The sequence below is a fragment of the Aspergillus uvarum genome (genome assembly GCF_003184745.1).
Source record: "Aspergillus uvarum CBS 121591 unplaced genomic scaffold BO82scaffold_60, whole genome shotgun sequence".
NCBI classification, from domain to species: Eukaryota; Fungi; Ascomycota; class Eurotiomycetes; order Eurotiales; family Aspergillaceae; genus Aspergillus; species Aspergillus uvarum.
In genome coordinates this window covers 28918-48285 of record NW_020291357.1, presented here as the reverse complement: position 1 = coordinate 48285, position 19368 = coordinate 28918, and the positions used below count along the sequence as shown (strand labels likewise).

At 48.5% G+C, this 19368-nt stretch overlaps 9 protein-coding genes and 1 non-coding gene across 10 annotated transcripts; 7 read left to right on the top strand and 3 right to left on the bottom strand.

Annotated features, from left to right (window-relative positions):
- Nucleotides 1-412: 412 nt before the first annotated feature.
- BO82DRAFT_343412 (uncharacterized protein) lies at nt 413-2279 on the bottom strand (the record flags this gene model as incomplete). The annotated part of the gene is made up of 5 exons (XM_025633619.1): nt 413-647; nt 698-1413; nt 1513-1711; nt 1770-1986; nt 2042-2279. The coding sequence occupies 5 exons, from the start codon at nt 2277-2279 to the stop codon at nt 413-415; spliced, it is 1605 nt and encodes a 534-aa protein (XP_025488247.1).
- A 2631-nt stretch (nt 2280-4910) lies between these two features.
- BO82DRAFT_422734 (uncharacterized protein) lies at nt 4911-6424 on the top strand (the record flags this gene model as incomplete). The annotated part of the gene is made up of 2 exons (XM_025640220.1): nt 4911-5496; nt 5778-6424. The coding sequence occupies 2 exons, from the start codon at nt 4911-4913 to the stop codon at nt 6422-6424; spliced, it is 1233 nt and encodes a 410-aa protein (XP_025488246.1).
- Nucleotides 6425-7799: 1375 nt separating this feature from the next.
- Nucleotides 7800-8093, top strand: BO82DRAFT_166971 (uncharacterized protein). Its single transcript, XM_025630310.1, has one exon. The coding sequence runs from the start codon at nt 7862-7864 to the stop codon at nt 8057-8059; it is 198 nt and encodes a 65-aa protein (XP_025488245.1). The 5' UTR covers nt 7800-7861; the 3' UTR covers nt 8060-8093.
- Nucleotides 7899-7970, bottom strand: BO82DRAFT_t265. The gene has a single exon. It is a non-coding gene; the product is annotated as a tRNA-Ala (tRNA).
- Nucleotides 8094-8688: 595 nt separating the features above from the next.
- BO82DRAFT_435303 (uncharacterized protein) lies at nt 8689-9476 on the top strand (the record flags this gene model as incomplete). Its single annotated transcript, XM_025641017.1, has 2 exons — nt 8689-8899; nt 9028-9476. 2 exons carry the CDS (start codon nt 8689-8691, stop codon nt 9315-9317), a joined length of 501 nt encoding a protein of 166 aa, XP_025488244.1. The 3' UTR covers nt 9318-9476.
- A 1150-nt stretch (nt 9477-10626) lies between these two features.
- BO82DRAFT_357643 (zinc-binding alcohol dehydrogenase family protein) lies at nt 10627-12210 on the top strand. The gene is made up of 4 exons (XM_025636074.1): nt 10627-10843; nt 10918-11039; nt 11131-11675; nt 11742-12210. Exons 1-4 carry the CDS (start codon nt 10697-10699, stop codon nt 11954-11956), a joined length of 1029 nt encoding a protein of 342 aa, XP_025488243.1. The 5' UTR covers nt 10627-10696; the 3' UTR covers nt 11957-12210.
- A 671-nt stretch (nt 12211-12881) lies between these two features.
- Nucleotides 12882-13235, top strand: BO82DRAFT_367944 (uncharacterized protein; the record flags this gene model as incomplete). Its single annotated transcript, XM_025637099.1, has 1 exon — nt 12882-13235. The coding sequence occupies one exon, from the start codon at nt 12882-12884 to the stop codon at nt 13233-13235; it is 354 nt and encodes a 117-aa protein (XP_025488242.1).
- A 766-nt stretch (nt 13236-14001) lies between these two features.
- On the top strand, nt 14002-14451 carry BO82DRAFT_367943 (uncharacterized protein; the record flags this gene model as incomplete). The annotated part of the gene is made up of 1 exon (XM_025637098.1): nt 14002-14451. The coding sequence occupies one exon, from the start codon at nt 14002-14004 to the stop codon at nt 14449-14451; it is 450 nt and encodes a 149-aa protein (XP_025488241.1).
- A 1631-nt stretch (nt 14452-16082) lies between these two features.
- BO82DRAFT_367942 (uncharacterized protein) lies at nt 16083-16595 on the top strand (the record flags this gene model as incomplete). Its single annotated transcript, XM_025637097.1, has 1 exon — nt 16083-16595. The coding sequence occupies one exon, from the start codon at nt 16083-16085 to the stop codon at nt 16593-16595; it is 513 nt and encodes a 170-aa protein (XP_025488240.1).
- Nucleotides 16596-17610: 1015 nt separating this feature from the next.
- Nucleotides 17611-19017, bottom strand: BO82DRAFT_435301 (uncharacterized protein; the record flags this gene model as incomplete). Its single annotated transcript, XM_025641016.1, has 4 exons — nt 17611-17905; nt 18025-18611; nt 18712-18807; nt 18883-19017. 4 exons carry the CDS (start codon nt 19015-19017, stop codon nt 17611-17613), a joined length of 1113 nt encoding a protein of 370 aa, XP_025488239.1.
- Between the last annotated feature and the right edge of the window lie 351 nt (nt 19018-19368).

The following is a 19368-nucleotide window of genomic DNA, read 5'->3' as shown; positions in this document are numbered from 1 at the left end:
TTTCCTTCTTCCTCTAATTGATGACTATGACGAATGTGGAGGAGTCTCACGACTCCTCGATGTGTCTCAATAACTCAAAGTTCTTTGTTTCAAGCGAACGGGGGTGTATTAATTGTAATCCTACTCCGGCGGCTTGTGTGAAGCCACGGAAATTACCGCCTCTCCGATTTGACCGAGCTTGCTTGGTTTTGGCGACCACATTGCTTCGAATCACAGACACTGCACTGTGCAAGAGAGATTTTACTCAAGACGATGAATTTTCACCTCTTGATCTTTGTCATATGTCTAGTTCTAACGAAAAGAATCTCATTCTCACATGTAACTCATTCACTCCCGAGTAGTACTGCCGGCCTGAGATTACCATGACTAACCAGCAAGTGACAATGGTGCTGTTTGCAACAGCACGTATCTCTCAAGTATAGTCAAAGAGCTGTGCTAGGATTGGCGAGTTCTTTGGAAATCTGAGCAAATCACTGCTCTCGATAGTCTCTAACCAAAGTCTTCTTCCGCCTGGGTTTCCTGAATGGACTAGCATGTCTTTCAGTTTGTCCCAAACAACTTGACTAAGACTCCTCAGCTCCATTCCTTGGGTATCATTCAAGATGCCGATGACCCTCTTGAAAAGAGAAATTGAAACTCGCGAAATACTAGCAAGATGTTAATAGGATATTCCGCAATTTTCTTCTGCTGTACCTACTCAGAAGCCGAAATCGTCACCCCAATCTGTCCAATATGCTCGCTGGATGGTATTAAGGCTAGGATTCCTGGGCCGAAGTTGGAGGTCAAGGTGTGATACTTCATGCCCAGAGCCCGAAGTGATTTGATGGTCTCGAGTCTGTGCTTGTATTCGGGAGAATTTCCATCAAGCAGCGGCTCCACCTCCTGGAGTATTCTCTTGGACACATCTGTGTCCATGCTATGCACGGGATTGCCTGGCCTTCTGTTGACGTTGTTCCCATCATAGTCCACAACTAGGAATCCCGTACAAGATGGCGTGTCGGCTCCACCACTTTTTTGAAAAAGTTCCAAGATGTAGTATCTCTGCAGTATCAGGTGGTAAGAGATGGTTTCTGCATTGCTCTCAATCAGTCCTAAAAGGTCGCTCGCTGTCAACGCCTGCAGTGGGAGCCCTAAGCTCTGATTGGCATCTTCGCGCCAAAACCTAATTGCCTCTCGTAGAGTGATGAGAGATTCTGCGCTTCCAACACACAGAATTAACCTCTGACAGGTTATCAGATTGCGAGATTTAGCTTGACTTCTGAGAGCTACTTGGATATTTTCGGTATAATACGTTTCAGTTGGAAAAGGCCAGTCGAGATCTGCGCACCTACTTTCTTCGCATTCCAAATAAGCCGTAAGACGACTGTCCTCCTTTTGTGGGCGTTTCTTTGTCGGCATATTGGTGTCGGAATCCTGAGGCACATTGCCATTCTCCCTCTTGCTCGGATGCCCGGAGCTTTCTGAAAGGGGGGTCTCTTGAGCTCCATTAGCTGGGAGAGCAGCCAAATGCACATCGTCTCCAGCTCCAGTGACAACAGAAGCATCTGTGTCTTCTTCATTTCCATTGACAGAAGTGGCCGAATAGTCAACGATCTGTACTATGGCCTCATTCATTGCAACTGACATGTCAGTAACATTCGGCTCGGATGGAACTTCGGACTGCACTCCCAGGAGTTGAGGATCAACACCATTGTCGTTTTCAGTCATCAATCTTAGGAGAATGTTAGTACAAGCGTGTTCCTCAGGGGAAGTTTCTCTTAGGGGCTCACCCCAGCTTATGAATGATACTTAGCGTTCGTTCATAGTTCCAACCGTTATCTAAATGCGCAGCACCGATGGCTGCTGCAAGAGCCTTCCCAACAACAACAGGTCGACCTTTCCCTGATCGGGGATTATAGATGATGCATTCGTCGAAGCCCGTACGCTCAGCCACTTCCTGAAGATGAGAGTAGCTACAGATCCGTTGTTTCAAGCTGGCAGTATTACCTACAGTGCATTGAATGATTACTCGATCAACTAGAAGTCAAGCGTCAGAACTTACTTGGTTTAACATCCTTCTTTTGATACCCGTCAAAAGCAATGCAGGAACGGATAGTATCAAGCCCAAAATCTGCCAAGTATCGATTCCCTTGTCGCTCCTCTCCCTCAGCACCAGGCGCGGTGAGAGCCTCTATCAAACGAGTCTCATCAATCTGAAATTTATAGCCGAGCATCCCTTCCACCTTGGTCTTCCTGCGAAATAGATCCTCTTCTGACAATAGAAACGAAATTGCCTCCATCCTTATTGGCTTGACAAGTGGACCAGATGATTAGACGTGAATTTTGTCAAGTTGCACGACAGAAAAGACATGTAAGGATTTTGATTGTGATAAAGTAAAGCTGATCTGAGGCTGTTATTCGTGTCTTCATACTTGATGGCAGATGATACGTGGATGAGCAAGCATAGATTTATACTCTTTAGCTTACTACCTAGACGAGTTGACCTTTGTTCTGCTATAAGAACCTTATCTACTGGACACAATACTACTGAGGTCAGAGCGCAGGCAGTAGATGTATCTAGAATCGGTTCACCCGACTATCTGGTACCTATTACGCATGCCTGTTTCTGTCAGAACAGGCTGAACCTCAACACGACAAAGGTATTCAGATTATATCTGTTACCAGGATAAAGGTTCAACCCAAAGGGCACAGACCTGCTTCCACCATTGCCGACAAACACATGCCGACTAGAAGGATCGTGGATCTCTGATAGCACCGTTGCCCATTCGTCGCAAACCACGTTGCTGGCCAGCCTTGCCCCGCTTGAGAGCAAAGAATGAGCCTAGTTCCCTTGGACTTAGAAGGCTTGAAAATGGCTGCTCACCTTTTTCCAGCAGGGATTCGGCTCTCAAAGCCTGATATTTGGGCGAATCACTCGTATTTCGCGGCCGCTGCGGGCTGCCCAAAAATGCAAGGGGCTGCGCCGCACTATACCTCTTCGAGTGGTTAAGCAGGCACAGTTTCTTAATCTCCTTTTTCAGTGATAGTGAGCAGGGTTAAAGCACGCAATACATAACTTACGCTTGAACAGAATGAGAGATGGTAATCGAATTCTTTATCAAAATACGTCATCTGTTGCGCCACCAATGTTATTGAATTTATTGCAATGACCACGACCGTACATCCAGAGCGGAGTCACAGGGCTTGTCGTCCAGTCTATTTCACCCTCTCCTTCTGCGGTGCGACATATTGACAAACACCAGAGTAGACTATTAGGATGAGGTTGGAAGAATCTATGGGTGTCTTTATAGAAATTCTAAATTTCAGTCACCCATTTCAGGTAATTCTACATACAGCTGGTGGGATATTCCACCCGCCGCATGTCTTCCATGTGAGGAGCGGGGTAGGTATGATCAGGTTGTCTCTATTAGCGTTTTGGACCCAACGCCTGGAGGTGTTCTGTATCTATACATTTGCATTAACGTACATTGCCATGCAAAGTGGTCTGTACTTTCCTCATTCTTAACTAAGCGAGTTTCGCTTCGCCGTCGGACACACAACCAGTTTTCTTTCTAAAAGCAGGCTCTATTATAGCCAGCCTCTATTCTCTTGAGCAAGCATGTGGCATCAGACGGAGCATAATCTTGATCATATAAACTGGCAGACCGCAGCCGTCTGACCCTTCTCAGCAATCAATAGATGTATCAGACAGGAGTAAATGCTAAACTTGGTAGCTTAATCCTACCGTACTGTAATGGCATCTCCTTAAAATTCGAGGTCCTAGGCGGAAGAATAGCGTGCCTTTGGTGAAAAAAAGGTGTATTCGTATACCTACGACTTTCTTCTAGATATGATCATTACATTAGAAGGGAAATCAGCTACAAAACAGCTGCTCTAGGAGAAATGAACATCATTCCTTTACGAAATTAAAGCGAACTCAGACAACTTCTGCAACGAGTTGGCGAAATGAAATCACATTGTGAAGTTCAGTAATGGAAAATGTGGTGATCTAACATAACGGTCGGAGAGGTTATACTACCACTTTCGCGGAACGAAGAAACGAGACCGAAAATCAACAAAACTCCCTAGTGCTGGTGTTAACCCAAAGTACGTTTGCTGATGCAGACTATTTGATTGGGGCCGGAAAAGAGGGCTAGGAGGTATCTACATAAGATAAATGCAATCTAGACTGCGATTATTTGCAATACTCGCCGCGATAATTTCACTCCAACCTCTCTCACGGGCTTATTGTAGTCCTCGCTCCTTCATTCACCACATGCGGCAGTGCCGTGGTTGGTGGTCGATGCTTATCGGAGGGTTCTTCCCCCTTCCTGAATTCATTTCTGGTATATATTATTATCTTAAGATGCACTTTGCCACGCTTTTCTGGCTCTGTTGCTAGTGGCTAGACCCTTTTGGCTCTGGCCGCCACTTTCTTTGGGAGGAATCATTTTCGGTAGCGCGCAACTTCAAATTCACGGCATTGCCTCTGCAAAGTCTAGTACCGCCCTAAGAACAATACTGTCTGGCAGGATATCCTATAGCCTACCTTTTCTACTGTAACCGGCTCTTTCCAGCAGATCTGATATATTATTAAACACACCTCTAAATTTTACCGTGGTGTCTGGCGCAGAATGCGGAGCCGCAGACAAATACTCAATTTATATACTAATGTTTTAGTAGCCCTGTATTCGCACTGCTTGTTATCTTGAAAGCTGTGTTATTTAGTATATATTACTAACTACAGGTGGCCGGTGCTAAATTGTACAAGAGGTTATACTTAGTTTAAGGGGAGTAAGCCATACAGGCGGCGAGACCTGCTGGATAGTAGATATTAATTGATATAGTACATACTTTTCATTAATGGATTTCGGTTCTTGGGTTCACGAGTCCAGTCTCTGAACTGCAATTCATTACACTCTGTCGTCTATATGAGCCAATTGGCAAGTTATCTCAATCAGCCTTATCAAACCCTTCCCCTAAAATATCTCCCCGATCAAGGAGCCGTCTCATCTACGCGGAGCGACAATGAGTTTCTCGACTCGTACACTCTTGCCCATGTGGAACGGCCAGACCCCCGTGTGTATCATGATGTGTCTGACTTCCGATCTGCCGGTGAAGACAAACAAGCGGAGCTCGTCTTCCTTACCGGATATCCTTCCCCGCAGTGGCTGAATGCGGTGGTGACGCGCTACGGAATCGATCATCGATTCCTACACAGGCATCTCGACTTCTTACCGACCGGGCAAAGAGACTGGTACGCTGTCCCCAGTATACCCTCCCGATCCCAGAAGTTTATCCAGCACGTGATGCCATGTATCGTGTTCGCCGGGCATGAGGGTCGGTTCGTTTCGGCGGATGATCTACAGCAGGCTCGCTTCGCATGTGCGGAGCTGCTGCGACAACGGTCCAAGAGCTACTTCGAACGCACAGGGACTCCCGTGGGTCAGATGATTGTGTGCGGGGTCAACATTCATAGTGGCGAGGCGATGGTGCTGGAGCATGCCATTATCGTTTGTGTGCAGACAAACAGCTAAGCATCGAAGAGTAAGGGACCACACTGCTCATGTATTGTGCATGTTTCGAAGGTAGAAAAGACGGAAGCTTATGCATGGTGTCAAACTCCCAGTCCTTGCTTGGAGCGATGCAGCTAGCGATGATATTTCCAACTATATGCCGATCCCCGACGTGAACGGTTTCCGAAACGTGGCCAAAGCATCGCGACCCTCCGCCCTGGGAATCGCGAAGCAAGGCCTCTCGCCGTCATGGGGGTAGCATGAAAGCCTTGTCGGTTTTAGCCAGTGACTACGGACACACTCTTGAGTGGAGTACCGTGCAGCAGGTCCCTTTTCTCGCGCTCAAAGAGCTGTTCATCTTCCATTCCGCCGCGGCAATGCAGTACCTGAACATGCTGCGCAAGGACATCATGCAAGCCACGCATCGCACCCAGATCAAAGACGTGGCGTCGTTGAACATGGAAGATATCTCGAACTTTGAATACACGAAGACTGTCCTGGTCCGATGGGCTGCGCACTTCCGCGCACTAGGCCAGGCGCTGGACCTCGACTGTTCCGAAAGCCCCCTCGGAGCTCCACGAACCCATCAGATATTCCCTTTACGGGGAAGAATGTTGACCCTCAAACGGCGTGACCTGAACTTCCTCGTCGCAGAGGCTCGGGTATTGATTGAGCTGTGTGACAGCGGAAAGGCGACGATCATGGGCAACTTCCTCTATCGCGGAATCCAAGCACGCGGCGGAGGAATCGCGGCTGGTCGGGGAGCTGACGAAGCTGACCAACCGGCTGACCTTCATCTTTCTTCCGATTTCCTTTGTGACCTCGGTGTTCGGGTTGAGCTTCAAGCAGTTTGGACAAGGGCCCCTGGATATCTGGATCTGAGTGGCCGTCACGGTGCTCTTGCTGGCGGTGTGTGCGATTCTCGTTGAGTGGAGGATCTTGGCGCGAGCCCTGGTCGAGAAGGGATGCGCCAGATTGCGCCGGCCTCGATCTTTAGATGTCTGAATAATAAGTAAGGATCCATAGAATCGAACCTTTACCCTATCTTTTTTAATATAATCCAACTCAAGTCTTCTTTACCCATGAGGCCTATCCGGGACAGGTAGTTACAACAATACTTTCCTCGAACTTAAAATCCTCCCAAAGATGCCAATGATCTTTCATTATTGACTAAATCTATTTCCATTCCTATTGATGATATTAAGGAACTACCTAGTAGCTCTGGTAAAAACATCTCCCTTTCACAAATAGACATCCACACCTGCATACGCCCACACGTCCACACGCATTCTCTTAATTGATTGGGATTTGAGGTGGGTGCATCACTTTTCTAAAATCCTAGGTCATCTATTTAAACTCTTAAACTCGGAAAAGCAAGTTGTGATGTCCTTTGGTGTAACATGTCCTTCAAAAGTTTCAGTGGGTTGTAGAATTCGCGGGCATACTTGCAAAAGAGGACTCGAGAATGGTAGTAGCTCTTCACATGTCAATAATACAGTACCTAGTCTTGAAGTATGGTGGCTAATGGTTGGGCTGCATGGACCTCCTCATTTCGGTAACTAACGTATCTCCCGGTCATTCTCACTAGCTACAATCAACATACCGCCCTCGCACCCTGTCAAGCCCTTGACGAAGCGACCATGTCTGTGGTAGGCGTCAATCATCTCGGACTCCGGTCCAGGACCTCTGGACCGTTTCCCGTAACCTTTCTAGTGACCTGAAGATCTTGAGACTGAATACACGATGAACCAACTGGGTGGCGAGTATGCGTGTGGACCTTTCTGACTGCGAGGGTATCTTCTAGTCGTCAGACAGACTTATAGTTCACTTGTGTCAGTGTTATGGATGGCTGAGATGGTCCATAACAGATGCCCAGGCAGCACACAGTGCTTTCGACCCTTTATCATGAACATTTCTGGCGGGCCAGACTCTAATTCCCTCCAAGGGTATGGCATCGGGCTGAGAGGTATTCCCACCGAGTTCGGGCTGTCCTCATCATGTGGCACCCCATACCAGGCACCTGGATCAACTACTAGCTTGGGGACCAAATCTCGAAATATCGCCTGCTCCCTGCGCATTGCGGGGAGATGGGTCCTTCCATGGTGGCTTCTTCCAAAGGGGTATCCTTGATGTTGTGATTTACTGTGAGTCGCCCCGTCTCTTGATCTTCCCGCTCAAGGGAGATGAAGTTCCATACTATACTGGAATGGCCTCTCCGGATAGGACCATGTTCGACGGCTAGGAAAGCCACTCCTCGTCTCTTCGGCGACTGCATGGCCTTGCGAGCGACATATTTCTGGCGGGATTAGGGCTCGCTCGCGGACCCACTACAAACCCGTCCCGAAGAACAGCAATCCATTTGGTGGATGTTGACGAGCCAGCAAAAGCTGGACCCAAAAAAGATGGAGCTGCGGGGAATCGAACCCCGGACCTCTCCCATGCTAAGGGAATATTATACCACTAAACCACAGCCCCAATTGATGTTCAACTGCTGCGCAAAAATGACTTGCAACCGCCGCGTTCCGGTCAGCTACAACTGCCATCTTCCGGTCCACCAATTGTAGCCCGTTGTTGTCAATCTTAATGGTGGGATGTATGTACTGTAGATCGTCAGGATAGTGACATGGGAAAGGAAGGAATTGAGTTAAAAAGAAAAAAAAAAAAAAAAACTTTCTTCTTCTGGAGCTTCATCATCACAAACCAAACAGAAGTGCTTCTGTCAGGCAATTTGCTAGACATTCGCCGCGCGCTTATATATTACATAACTGGGGTCTGACCTTATATTTTGATCTTCTCAACGAAAACAACAACAAAAATATGAACACAAATGGATTATTAAACGAAGTCTCCAATTTTCACGAACACAAATTGATCAAGTCAAACTTGCTACAATGCCCACAATGATTTACGTTGTTCTTTTGCAGGGTGTCACTGTGTGTCCAAAATAAAGCATGCGAGATGTCTTGGCGGACCCCGAAACCATGACTGACGCTAAAAGTCCGTAGTTCAACCCACCATTCACTGTTCTGCCTAGTGTCAGGGGATCGGCTGCCTGTTCCTGAAAGCCTCCAACGGATTTGGAGCAAGTCAAAGGAACTTAGTAGTATATGTTGTTGAAGTTACCATTCTTCATATTTCTCCATCAAACGTTCCTCAACCATCGCGTGCGTTTTCAGGAATAATACCAGCAAGGATGATTGTCCACCACCTCAACACGGCGCATAGAGCTATCTCCCCTGTCATCCTCGCCTCCTGGATCGTCTATGTGCTCATTCTCATGGCTATGAAAATTGGCCACGGCGGCACCCTCAACCCAATCCGGCGCTTCGCCTCGCCAAGCCTCCTCATCTTCCTTGTGTGCCGGTTGATTGTGAACCTCCGCCCAGCTACCTCCATCCCGAGCAGTAATAAGTCCTACCGCACCACTGGAACCGCCACCAGATTCATCAACTGGGTTGCCAACCCCCCGAAAATAAAGACCAGAACAAACACCCCCGCAGATCCGCGTTTCTTTTCCTTCTCTGCTCCGCAGCCTGGCTCTACGAGCTATACAGCGCGAGCATCATGATATACGTGTTCACCATGTTCTCCTTTATCCTCTACATGTGCGTCCTCATGGGGGTGCATCACAGCGTGGCGACTACCGCCAAGGCCGGCGAATTAGGGCTCCGCGCGTGGACCGTTTCCCCGCCCATAGGGAGGGAGGATCTAGCCGACAGGCGGCCGCCCGAGCTCGCGCAGGTCGTGGCGTTGGTCTACGAGTTGATGACGGACGCGGGGATTGATCCGGACACGGCGCATCAGTGGATGCACACGTGGTGATTCACAGCGGCTTTAGGTCTCGGGTGGGTGAATTCAGTGGGGTTGAGGTGCTATTTGCTGCGTTGGGCGGGGCGGGCCCTGAGGCGGATTTTGCGGATGACCCAGGAGGGTGCTCGCCAAGATGAAGAACAAGGGACGTCTGGGGTTGCTGTTGACGAGGTAGAGAAAGTGGAAGGTAGTGGGAGGCAGGGAGGAAAGCGGGAGACGGAGATGCTGAGGTTTCGGGGGGAGGGGAAGCTTGATAATCAGGTGGTCTTGTATAGCACTGTGACCGGGGGGTTGGGTTATGTTTCAGTGGTTCCATGGTGTGTCTTTATTCCATAAATCATCTTGCACGAAAGGCTTTGGCGTTGGTAAGTTTCTCATGGACCTTGGGTGTTTCATAAGTTGTATCTTTCTGGGGTTGGGAAGAAAGATTAAACGGAGTAAACTACAGAGTACTCTGTATGTTCAGGGCATTGAAAGCCCAATAACATCATGATCTAATAGCGGCACCATTCCTCCTGCAAAACCAGACGTGCTATGTTGTTTTTTTTTTTCTGCAATCATTCTATCATTCTACTTCCAATGCCGTATGCTCATGTCCGATATTAATAGCTTAGACTTATTTATACACAGCTCACGTGACGTCAATTGCCACTTTATGCCTCCTAATAGAGTGAGGTAATATAAATCCTTTCACTGGCATAACTGAGTCTAGTCTACGGTTCGCTGTTCAAAAAGAACTTCCTCCGGCAACCGGCTGGCAGAGTGCTCCGCGCTTTTGGTACCCTGCCACCTTACCTGAATTCGCCCGCGGGTCGCTCTCTAGCGGCATCACCCGCTAGGAACCCTGGTTGGTATGAAGATAGGTGTGTCGTTACAACTTTTTCAGTAACATTCAGCTAATTGCAAGTTGCCGACTATGGTATAAAGACCAGCGTGGCAGCGTTGTGTTCTTCATGTCCCATGGGCGGTGGTGTTCATCTTCCTTGGGCTGGGTTTCGTCTCCTGCCGCTAAAGTAACGACACAGCCATTGTTGTCCTACACCGGGTAGGGCTGGACCAAAGTCATTGTATATGGCCTCTCACAGAGTACCATAAAGTGCACATTGTATTAGAATTTCGCCCTACTCCATTTCAAGCACAATATTTCGGAAGTCGTAACCAGATCTCACTCTGGCGTGAGCCTGACAAATCAACCTGCCATGCTTAGCGATCAGCATCCTTTCGTGATTAATCAACATCAACAATACGATACAGCATTACCGATGCCAGAATCCGGCAGATCATGACACATATATAAACCACCTCATTCATTCGTATGTATACAAGATCTATCCTCGTAATTCAATCTTTTTCCCAGTATCCATCCTGCTACGCTCCTCAAACCCAAAATAATGGCATCCTTAATCAACCAAGCTGCATGGCAACCCAAGGCCCGAACAAGAACCCTCCAGGTCGGCCCGGGACCAACTCCTAGCCCTAACGAGCATGAGGTTGTTATCAAAGTAGCCTATGCGGCGGTCAATCCGACCGATTGGAAGGTGAGCAAAACGCCCTTGAAAGAAGATAGGTGTTTTCACAGGCCAGCAATACTGAAGCGAGTTTGACTATGCAGATGCAAGACACCCCGTACTTCGAGCTCGAATATCCATTCATCTGGGGCACCGATGTTGCAGGAACCATTGTGCAGCTTGGCTCCGAGGTCAGACAATTCAAAGTCGGGCAGAGAGTAATTGGGTGGGTTCAACTCAAGGCCCTTTTCCGAACGAAAAAGGGCATATTCTGCAGTGGCTTCCAAATTAATACTAATCTGACCGACCAAACAAAGGCATTGTGACTCATTACTCACACGAAAAGTCACAAACGCGGGCTTTCAGCTCTATACCACTGTCCGCGAGATTCTCGTCGCCGAAATCCCGGACTCCCTGCCGCTAGCCAATGCGGCCGTGCTGCCTCTGTCAGTGTCCACCGCCGCCAGTGCTCTCTACGTGCAGCTGGACCTTCCCTTCCCTTCACTGAGTCCCAAGAGCACGGGCAAGCGCATTGTTATCTGGGGTGGCAGTTCGTCGGTTGGAAGCTCGGCTATTCAACTGGCGGTCGCATCGGGACTCGAAGTAGTGGCGACTGCTAGTGAGGCCAACCACGATCTTGTCCGGAGTCTCGGCGCCTCGCAGGTCTTCGATCACCGAAACCCCAACGTGATTGACCAAATCGCGAGTATCTTGCAACCAGGTGACTATGTGGTAGACTGCATCGGAAGTCCAGACACCCAGGCGAAATGTGGTGAGCTCTTGGGTAGGACAGGCGGAGGAACGCTCCCGGTGATGTTATGGCCGCAGGCTGAGCTGCCGCAGAACGTTAGGGCAGTCTTTGGTGAGTCTGATAATTTTCTATTTGCAATATCACAGCCAGTATGCATGCTAACGAACCTTTTGCAAGTGAACGGTCTGGATCCGGGAATGGTGAATCTGGACGTGGGCAATGCAGTGTGGCGGATTTTCATTCCTGAAGCCTTGGCAGTGGGAAAGTTCCAGGCAAAGCCGGATCCTCGTATTGTGCCTGGTGGGCTGGAGAAAGTTCAAGAAGGAATCGATATTTTGCGCCATGGGGTGTCGGCTCAGAAGGTCGTGATCGAGATCTCCCGGAGCGAATAGACCTGCCATGCCGTTATGACGTTTATATTGCCCAGAGTAAATCCTGAGTATTTTGATACTACTGAGAAGTCAAAAGAAGCAGCGCATGCAACCCTTAACAGTAACAGCTAGCTAGACATGCGTAGCAGACTGAAGCATAAGAAACAGGTTCCAGTCAATGCGGCGATACACAGCCGTTCCGGTTCCGGCGGCACGGGCGCTCTCCAACTCCGAGAATCAGACGGGTGGAAAGTAATCCGGCGGCCCGAGCCGGCTAGGGTACGGAAGCCCATCGCGGCCACTCGGATGGCGGCACATTCTCCTATTAGTTGACTGAAAAAAGGATGATACCAAGGTACTAGGTATACTATACAGTATACTTACTGCATACTTGACTGTCCAGCATACAACCCACTTATCTACATAAACGCAGCTGTAGCATGTTGCTGAGACTTTTGAACATTCCTCAGACTCATATGTCTGGAGCCAATATATTGATCCTACGCTCTGGTGACTCTTTGTTCCTAATATTTGTGCATAGAACTCAACCATAAGTTGAAAGTGATGTTACCGGCAGTCGCTCTATTCAGCCGTAGACGCTCAAAGCTGTGAGACAAAGGCCCAGTTCTAGGACCCCGGAGGCAGGGTCTTGGTGCCGAATGTTACGCATGAATTCTTTATCACATTGTGTGGAAAGCCCACAGCTCAACCTCTATTGATACTCCTTTGTATGCAACCCTTCCTTTCCAGTCGACCGATATCCTTGTAGACCCTATCAAGAAAGAAATCACTTCCCTTTCAGCATCGCGGTCTATATATAAGCTACTCCGAATCCCTTGCAGCGATGTGATACTGTCCACGGTTCCCAAACTCTAATCTCCCCTGTGCCACTCAACTCCATTCAGGGTAGAACACTTCAAGCTCCGAAACATTTTCAGCATCTACCATGGAGGACATCTGCACTGAGACCCGCGTGGTTGTTCTGAATTACATGGGGCATGATTTTATCGGCAACGACCGCGAGCTTGCGCTGGGTAGGCTCCGCGAGAAATGGCAGCTCAAGCGGGAATCCTTCCCAGAGCTTCGCGAAAAACGGTTGGGCGGAGTCCTTATCTGCTACGACGGCCTTCGGGCGTTCGTCGAGTCTCCGGAGCTGGACGGCCAACCCCAGAGCTGGGAGTATAGAGGTCAGAGCGTGTGGTCCGTCGAGACCATGGATTATGAAGAATTCACGCGGGCGATGCGCCAATTCCAGACTCTCTTCAAGGAAGAGCCTGAGGAGCCTGAAACTGAGACGTAAGCCCACATTTCATCCGGGGACGTATATCTTTAACTTTTGCTTGGCGGAAACCGAGAAAAGAAATAGAGTGGGATGGCATCAAGCCCTGCATTAACAATAAAAACCTTCATATCTCAGAGTGTATTTACAACAACTTTTACTTCTGTAACAATCTGCTTTCACCATTCACAATGTTTCGGCCCGATGCATATTCATGCTTAGGATAGTTGTGGAGCCTGTGATGTAGCCTCCATAATTTTCTATTCATCAGTGAGCTGCGATTCTGGTCCTTGCTGTTGTCCCTGCCACCCGCTCTTACAGTAAGTAGACTGCATCCTGCGAGGTTCTTCCGCATCGATTACAGCTTCATCAATAGGTCACATCAATACAAGATTTCTTATCCTGTACTACCATAACCAGCGTGTGCTTCTTTATCTTACCAGCCACTGCTGTAATTCCTCGAAGAAAGCTTCCCAGCGAGGGCCCTCAAGTATACTGTTCTGCTTGATTCAGTTCCGTTCTTTGGTCTCTTATGAAATATGAAAGTCTTTACTCAACAAATCTTTATCTGCGATACCATGTAGGGAAGATTTTCTCCAACTGGCCAACCGCCTTTGTCCTAAACTAGAAAGAAAAGCATACAGGTCTACTTCAGAGAGAAGATATAAGATGAGCCACCAGCTCCTAACCCCAGGCAAGATTTTCACGACCCATGTATACCATCTTCCATTATTTTCGCGACTCCTTCCGACCACATAGTCCAATCACGTCAAGATCCTCCATAACAATGGCACAGCCTGAGGACAATACCGACCATATCCACATGTTCACCGAGGTGGAGGATCTGCTCGGCTTAGATGTATCCTCCGAGGCCTCCATTGCGATCCTACTTCTCGAGAATGTGGATTATCCCGAGCTTATTGCCGATGAGTGGGCGCTGGCCCTGCAGATCTTGCAGAAGGTCTGGCGGGACCGCCGTCTCAAATTCCCAGCGCTTAACAGCAGGCAACTGGGTGGCGTTCTCGTTGCCCGGGGATGTATACGCATGTTCATCGAGGGCCCCGTGGGAAGTGGGGACTGTGGCCAGCCGCTGTGCTGGGAGTACGAGGGTGTAGATAGGTTTGTTGAAATGCATCTGGAAGAGAATTATCAGGAATTCCAAGATGCTTTTGAAGCATTCTTCGATGATTGTGGTGATGGGATCGAGACTGAGGCCGAGGCCGAGGCTGGGAGTTGATATTCGACGAGTCTCTTATGGGAAGGGTACTAATTCTTGACAGTTCTTCCTCGCCTGTTTAACTCTTCACCGCGAAAAATGATAAAATACTGCAATAAAAATGAATCAAAAAGGCCATACACGTTCAAAAGGCTGATGAATGGCTTTATTTTAGCAAAAAATAGAACCAAGCTACGGAAGACCATTGCGGCCACATTGAGAAAAATCCTATTTGCCGAGTGGCCGCGATGGTCTTCCGTACTAAGCTATCTTAAATCAAGCAACCAATGGCTGCTTTATTATGCAAACCAAGTGAAGGCTTCCAGAGAGCAACAGCAGTGAGCGTCTGGCGTACAGCGATATCACTTTCTTCTTCTTCCCCCTCCTCACACCGCTAATTGGATCCAATCCAGCTATTGCTGGAACACGACTATCACACGGCCCCATTCATCGACAACAGCCTCAACACCTGTCAGTCCATACCAAACGCTCTGGGTCTGGGACCCGGTGACGCAGGCGGCTTCAGAGAGGAAGCTTCCAAGCAGCTCGCTTGTGAGCCCCCACATATCCTTTACTTCTTTGCGGTCTTGCATTGTGATAGGTGCAAGATACTTACTGGGGGGAAAAGGCCAGCAGCAAACAGAAGAAAACCATTGTCAATATGCTGACGGTAAACAGCCAAATAACAAACAGACTGGCCGTGCCTGACTGATTAGAGTTGCTGGGGTGTGACATTTTGAATGTACAATTGTTGCAAGAATAGGATTTGTGTTGGAAGATGAGAGGCTCTGTTTGCTGATAGCGTATACTAAAGCGGCGGCGTCTTGTGGGATGGTTATAGGAACAATAGAAAGTGGTGTGTTGTAAAGTCTTTCCTGAGCTACTATATAAAGATGATCAAAGCCATGACGGGCGTCAGCGGAACATAATTCCTGTCGTTCGAGCTAATCTGACAGGGAGCAACATGAAGCCATTATTACCGGTACTTCAATTACTAGGTATATTGTCAAGAAAATATCAACCCTCCAGGATTGTGTCAACGGACTGAGAGGCTTCAGGGGAGGTTCTGGGACGTGTTTGATATGATTCTTGATGGTTGGTTGGTTGGTTGGTTGGTTGAACTAGCTACGTTCCGTATGTAAACAAGATGAAAAGGCCTTTGGAATCACATGGCCGGATTACTTAGCAGCGCTGACAGATTGTATGGGTTTTTGAGACTGCAGTACAGCCCCCCGGCCATGTCATGCCGGATTAGCTCGGGTTTATCCTAAGACTATCGCCTTTCGCAAGTATAATATAGCTTCCATCAAACCGTACGCTACCTTTGCCCACCGGCAAATAGAGTTGATATTTCACATTGAAAAGTTGTAATTTTCAATCATCGAGTGTGTAAAGTATATATCACTCTCCTCATCCCTATTCACCATCCCTTCCATTAGCAAGCCCTCCGATAGGAAGGTATTTCGTAGAAGCGTATTGTATATCATATCTCTCAACTCAAGACGAATTATGATGACGACCCCGAATCACCAATTCCTATGCTCCAAACAAAGGCCTTTTTACTTAACATAAGTCTCCTACAGTCCACGGCGAATGCCATAGAAGGCCCGAACAAAGGCATTCTTAACCCACAAAGCACAACTAGATAAATCATGACCAATGGCTTTCGATTAGCTAAAACCACCAATTACTCAACTCCACTAACCCCTTATACTCCGTCCATGCACATCCGAATCCATCGAACACGAGCACAAAGACGTCCCAAGATGCTCAACCTCCCGGACACATTCACCCAGTTCACTGAGCTAGGCGAGGTAGACATCAGCACCCTGCACGGCGACCATGTCACCGTCGTGGTGATCTACATCAAGGACTCCAGGCTCCTCAGGGACGATTGGGCGCCTGCCGTCCAGATCATCCAGGACCAATGGTACGGTAAGCGGCAGCAGCAGCAGCGGCGGCATTCACAACCCCACAGGAAGCCGCTGGGTGGGATTCTCTCGACCCGGGATTCCTGTTGTCTGTACACCGAGCCCCCGGCTCGGGACGGCCCGCCGCAGCACTTGGAGTACCAGGGTCGCAGCGAGTTTGCGAGGTTGGGACATAGATTAACTGGGAAGGGCTTTGACGGAATGATATCACACAGCCATGGACATTCAACTTGAAGTGTCTAGACCATCACGATAAGTTCCTACTTTGGCTTGTGGAAATACAAGCGGCTGTTACTCGTTTCTTATTCAAGATCTTCAGAGTGATTCTATTTAATCAGCGACCCCACTATATGATTTCATTAGATATTCAATAGGATCTTTGATTATTGATTACACATGGGCAATTACTGTCGAAATATACTCAGAACTTGACCAATGGCAGAATATATAATATAAAGGAATGAGTTCTGTGCAGGAGGCCTGATGTGGTCCAGGATATAGAGGGCTGGCTGCAGTTATACAAAGGCGCTTTGTACAGTGTGATAATTTCTACATATCTTATCTGAGTACGATAAAGCGGGTCGGGATAGGATTGGAAACAAATGAAAGGGTTGGAGAGGTCTTGATTGCCAGGCTGAGTACGCAAAAGCCACTGTGTCTATGCCCCATAATGGTTCGCTATGTGGAAATCAGGCCTATGTGATGTCATTTCTAGAGGTGCAGAGCGAGCCCGGACATCTTTATTTTGAATTTTAGAACTAGGATCCAATTAAGGCTTGCCTTGAATGAAGACAGTGCGGAGAGTGAGGCGCTCTCAGAGATGTATATATATATAGAGTCAGCTCCGGTGACGTGGTTGGGAATAGGATAGGAAATAGAGCAGTAAAAAGGTGTACTCTATCAGCTTATTGAAAATAGAAATAGCTACGGCAGTACAATAATAGTTAGAATGTATTTGTTAAGCAGTAAATCTTATGCGGACTTATTGATTTTACATAGCAATGTTGAAGCTCAGCTGAACGGACGAGAAGCCCTATTGTCTACACCCTGTGGTTGTATATGCCAAATAGGCCTACTAATCTAATCAAAGACACATCTTTTTTTACTTCTATCAGGCGTGACGAGAATAACCTTCTAAGATACATGAAAGAACATGGTAGTTGCTTACCTAACCCCCATTGACAATTCATTGGTCGGTGTCCCACTTTCCAACCCCACCTTACCCCCCTTCCGTTTTTCATATGTTCTTCTATAAAGTTCTTGGACCAGCAGGCCAAGGCGGACAGCGCCCCTGTAACGCCGCCAGCTTTTGGACATGGCGAAGGTGATTATACTGGGTCAACGGGCCGTCACCTGCGATCTCCGCCAGCCGGTCCCAGCTGTACTCTCTTTCTCGATTCTGGCGTTCATAGGCCAGAAACTCCGGCGCGAATCGCTCGAACTCCTCCGCCCATTCTTCCTGGGAAGCATCGTTGAATTGCTCCAGGTCCTCGCGCGCCGTCAGTGAGGCCATGATATCCAGGAGCGGGAGGTGCATATCAATGCTGTTGATTGATTTGGTGGTTAGAGACGATCCATGGATTTATTTCGATGGGCAAAGGGGGAAGATAAGATCAAGAACAGAGCAGAAAGAGGCAGAATCAACGGATCTAATGAAACGTACGGACGATTCCAGCGCGGGTGCGTGTAGGGACTATCTTCCATGAGTTCAGCCCACGAATGCCAGAGGCTATACCGGAACGAGGTGAGGGGCCCGAGATTCCACGGAAGCATTCGCGCCTGGTGGGCCACCTGGCCGTTGGGGGCGAAGTGGAGGAGGAGAAGACGTCCATCATAGCAGCTCTGATCGTCCAGAATGTAGAAGGCTTGGCAACTGAGGTTGGGAAAGACCACAGTCCCGGCGCGGGTTAGGGCTATCATCCCCAAGTCGGCGGGCTCGAGCCAGGAACTCGTGGGGATGTTGGCCGGGGTGAGCAGACGCGCGCGATCCTCCGGGGAGACTGCGCTCGCGCTTGTGGCAGGGTCAAGCAGAAATCCTGGAAGTTGCGACGTAGGGTACCAAACGCCATGGTGGGAGAAAGGATGGCCGCAGTCTCTTCCGAGGTGGATATACAAGAGGATCAAGAGCTTGGTGATCCGGACGTAGTTCTCCGGGGTATACGGCTGGTCAACGAGACAGATAAAAGGCGGAGATTGCCTTAGGGTATCCCAAACGTCCGTTGCGGGAAGAGGGGCGCGCTGATGGTATGACTGGAGAGGGGAGAGATCGCATTTAGAGTTCGCTCTTCATTGCACTGTACCTGGCAAGATGACGAGGATTTGTCTGTAGATTTCACGGAAAAGACCTTACATCACGAAAGCTTTGATCAGCTGACGCCCATTTCTGGATAAGACCCCTTCGGTTGGTCACATCCTTGTCGAGGTTGGGGATCTGTGCCCGAGACTCCTTAGAAGACATTTAGTACGAACTGATATAGTTCTTTTCATATGCGTGGCACATTGTATATAACAAGTAACAAACCTTTACAAACAGGCACCAGCCTTTGATTTCCTCCAGCAAATCATCATCATCCAAGTCGATACCGGGGTGCAGACGAACAGTTGTCGGGATTCCGCCAGACCATATTTCCTCCGGTGACAAGGTAATTTCTGTCATGTTGCCTGCCGAACCGTGGGTAGCACGGGGTGGAAACTGGTGTTTATGAGACAACCTGGGAAGGCCACTAAGTAATGAACTAGTCCCCAAAAAGTGCCTACACGACCCCCAGTACCTTGGGAATTATTGCAAGATTGAAAGACGAAGTATTTATCGGAGATAAGACCGGAAAATTCGAAAAAGACGCGCAGAATTACCTGTTCCGGAATAACGCGGGTTGTTCGGCTTCCCGAAAATATCATAGCTCACGTGATATTTGCTCTAGGCAATAACAACTGCTGCCTGCAGCAGCTGCGCAGCAAAGTGGATACCCAGTCAAATAGTTATTGGTCAGGTGGCAGCTCTTATGGT

What these genes read in the sequence shown, in the direction of transcription:
- BO82DRAFT_166971 (XM_025630310.1), top strand. Translation starts at nt 7,862, where the DNA reads ATGTTGACGAGCCAGCAAAAGCTGGACCCAAAAAAGATGGAGCTGCGG.
- BO82DRAFT_357643 (XM_025636074.1), top strand. Translation starts at nt 10,697, where the DNA reads ATGGCATCCTTAATCAACCAAGCTGCATGGCAACCCAAGGCCCGAACA. An exon ending in GTCGGGCAGAGAGTAATTGG is followed by an intron (nt 11,040 to 11,130) that starts GTGGGTTCAACT and finishes GACCAAACAAAG; the next exon opens with GCATTGTGACTCATTACTCA. An exon ending in GAACGTTAGGGCAGTCTTTG is followed by an intron (nt 11,676 to 11,741) that starts GTGAGTCTGATA and finishes ACCTTTTGCAAG; the next exon opens with TGAACGGTCTGGATCCGGGA.